Source organism: Corvus brachyrhynchos, unplaced genomic scaffold (genome assembly GCF_000691975.1).
Source record: "Corvus brachyrhynchos isolate BGI_N302 unplaced genomic scaffold, ASM69197v1 scaffold94, whole genome shotgun sequence".
Taxonomy (NCBI): Eukaryota; Metazoa; Chordata; class Aves; order Passeriformes; family Corvidae; genus Corvus; species Corvus brachyrhynchos.
This window is the reverse complement of record NW_008238330.1, coordinates 590,832-592,715: the sequence shown is the minus strand read 5'-3', so window position 1 is coordinate 592,715 and position 1,884 is coordinate 590,832. Positions and strand designations below refer to the sequence as shown.

The following is a 1,884-nucleotide window of genomic DNA, read 5'->3' as shown; positions in this document are numbered from 1 at the left end:
GCCGCGGCTGCCTGCCGTGTCCCCCCTCCGCGGCAGCGGCGGGACGGTGCGCCTCTCGTGTCCTATGAAGAACTCCTGGCTGGACTTCATAAAGCAGGAGATTGTTATGAATGTATTGTGATGTTGGCTTTTTTTCATGTTCCTTAATGTTAGGAAAACTTTATCTAGGTTCTGTAATGTAATACATGATACAGAATGTCTATTGTTTCTGTAGTCAATTTAGAAAAGATAGGCAGAGAAAGCCTTCACATTTCTGGAGTATCTTATCAGAGAAGAAGAAGACCCAAAACCAGAGAGAAGAATTTAAGGAGGGACAGAGAGGGAATGGAGCCAAGGAGGAAGGTAAGGCTGACGAGATGATACACAGAAACTCCAAAGAATTTATGAATCATGCATGATTGTGATGAATATGCAATAAGTGATGTACTTTTAAAGAACATCTTTTGGATGTAGAGGTGTGCCTTTGGCTCTGCCAAAGCACCCGGCCATAATACCCTTTTTTGCTATTGTCTCCTAATTGTCCCTTTTATTAAACTTTCCTTAAAACTTTACTAAGAATGAACCTCGTTTTTCACAAGATGTTTGCAGCAGGAATTCCGCTGTTTGATGTCAGGAAATTTGTACTGCCAGTTCGGTGTACAGACCGTGACATACAACACTGCCAAGGTGGAATAAAAGTAGAATATCACCCCCCCACCACCACCACCCCGAAGAGCTTTCCACACTTACCAAGGCGGGCAGCCGCACTGGATGCCAGTACATCTGCTCAGCAGCATGAGGTAGGTCCTTCACCTCAGTTCTCCGTCACTGAAGGTGCAATATTACCTACACTGTAAGCTGTATTTTCAGTTGGGCATAGCTATGGAAGGGTTAGCTTGAACTGACCTTTGAGCAACTCTTCGCTGAATGAAGTACCCTCAGACTATTTTTAGTCTGTGTTAGGACAGAGCAGAAGGCTTGTTACAGGAACACCATGGTGCCCTCTTGCCTCTCTTAATAGGATGAAAAAGCCTGCACAGAGGTTTGGCATTTATTCATGAGAAATATGTGACGATAAGACAACTGCTGTATCTCAAAAGCAGCCGAAACTTCTGACTGCTTGAAAACGAGCATTGCGAATAGCACGGACTTAAGAAATGTCACATGTCAGTCTCCCTGAATGCTGAGGAAGAACACAGAGAAAACCTACATGACGTATTTGTTGACTGGACATGCTGTGTGTAATCAAAAGTATTACATGGATGCTTAAAGATTTGTGAACAAGAAGAAATTTATCAGCAAAATTACCCTAGTATTACTCAACATGTGCACAACAATATGTATTTCTAATTCATTTGGTGTGAAAAGGGTTTAAATTAAACTGTGCTTTTTTGGAATGAGATAGATCAGATCATTTGGTTATTTACATTGATAAACTGTCTTGTGTAGACATGCCATTCCTTGTGTGCACAATAAAAACAGATAGTCTTCCAGACTAAAGGATTATCAAAAAATTTTTATGGCCAGGTTTAGCCTCTTTCCATTTTAGAATTTAAAAGATATTGCCTCATTTTTTTACAGAGAGATTGTATAACATAGTGAGGAGCTGAATTCCCTGAGAATATAAAGTTAGTTGTTGCCATTGAAAAAATAAACAAACCAAAACCTGTTTAAAGCCAAAGAAAAGCAAAACTGGTGTATAAAGCATAGAAACATTCTGTTTATTTTAATAGTTAAGTTTTGTTCACTGCTGTTCTGAAAGCCCCTTTTAATTTTCCTATGTTGCAATGTCCTAAAACCGAGTAGTGCTTTGTTGTACAGACAGAAATAAATAATAATAAAAACCCCTTTAGTATTTTTTACAGAATTTTTGAGGATTTGCATTAATATGTACTCGAGAACAGA

The 1,884-nt window shown here is 39.3% G+C and overlaps 1 protein-coding gene across 3 annotated transcripts in view; it reads left to right on the top strand.

Moving 5' to 3' along the window:
• The first annotated feature begins 308 nt into the window (after positions 1 to 308).
• Positions 309 to 1,884, top strand: part of LOC103615827 — a 2,098-nt gene continuing 522 nt past the window's right edge. For 2 of the 3 annotated variants that reach the window (XM_017734608.1, XM_017734607.1), the window contains exons 1-2: positions 309 to 342; positions 579 to 779. In XM_017734608.1, coding sequence (XP_017590097.1) covers positions 325 to 342; positions 579 to 779 — 219 coding nt within the window. In that variant the 5' untranslated portion in view covers positions 309 to 324. Of the gene's footprint in view, positions 343 to 578; positions 780 to 1,000; positions 1,480 to 1,884 lie in introns of those variants that run through there. The other variant, XM_017734606.1, reaches the window with a different exon arrangement.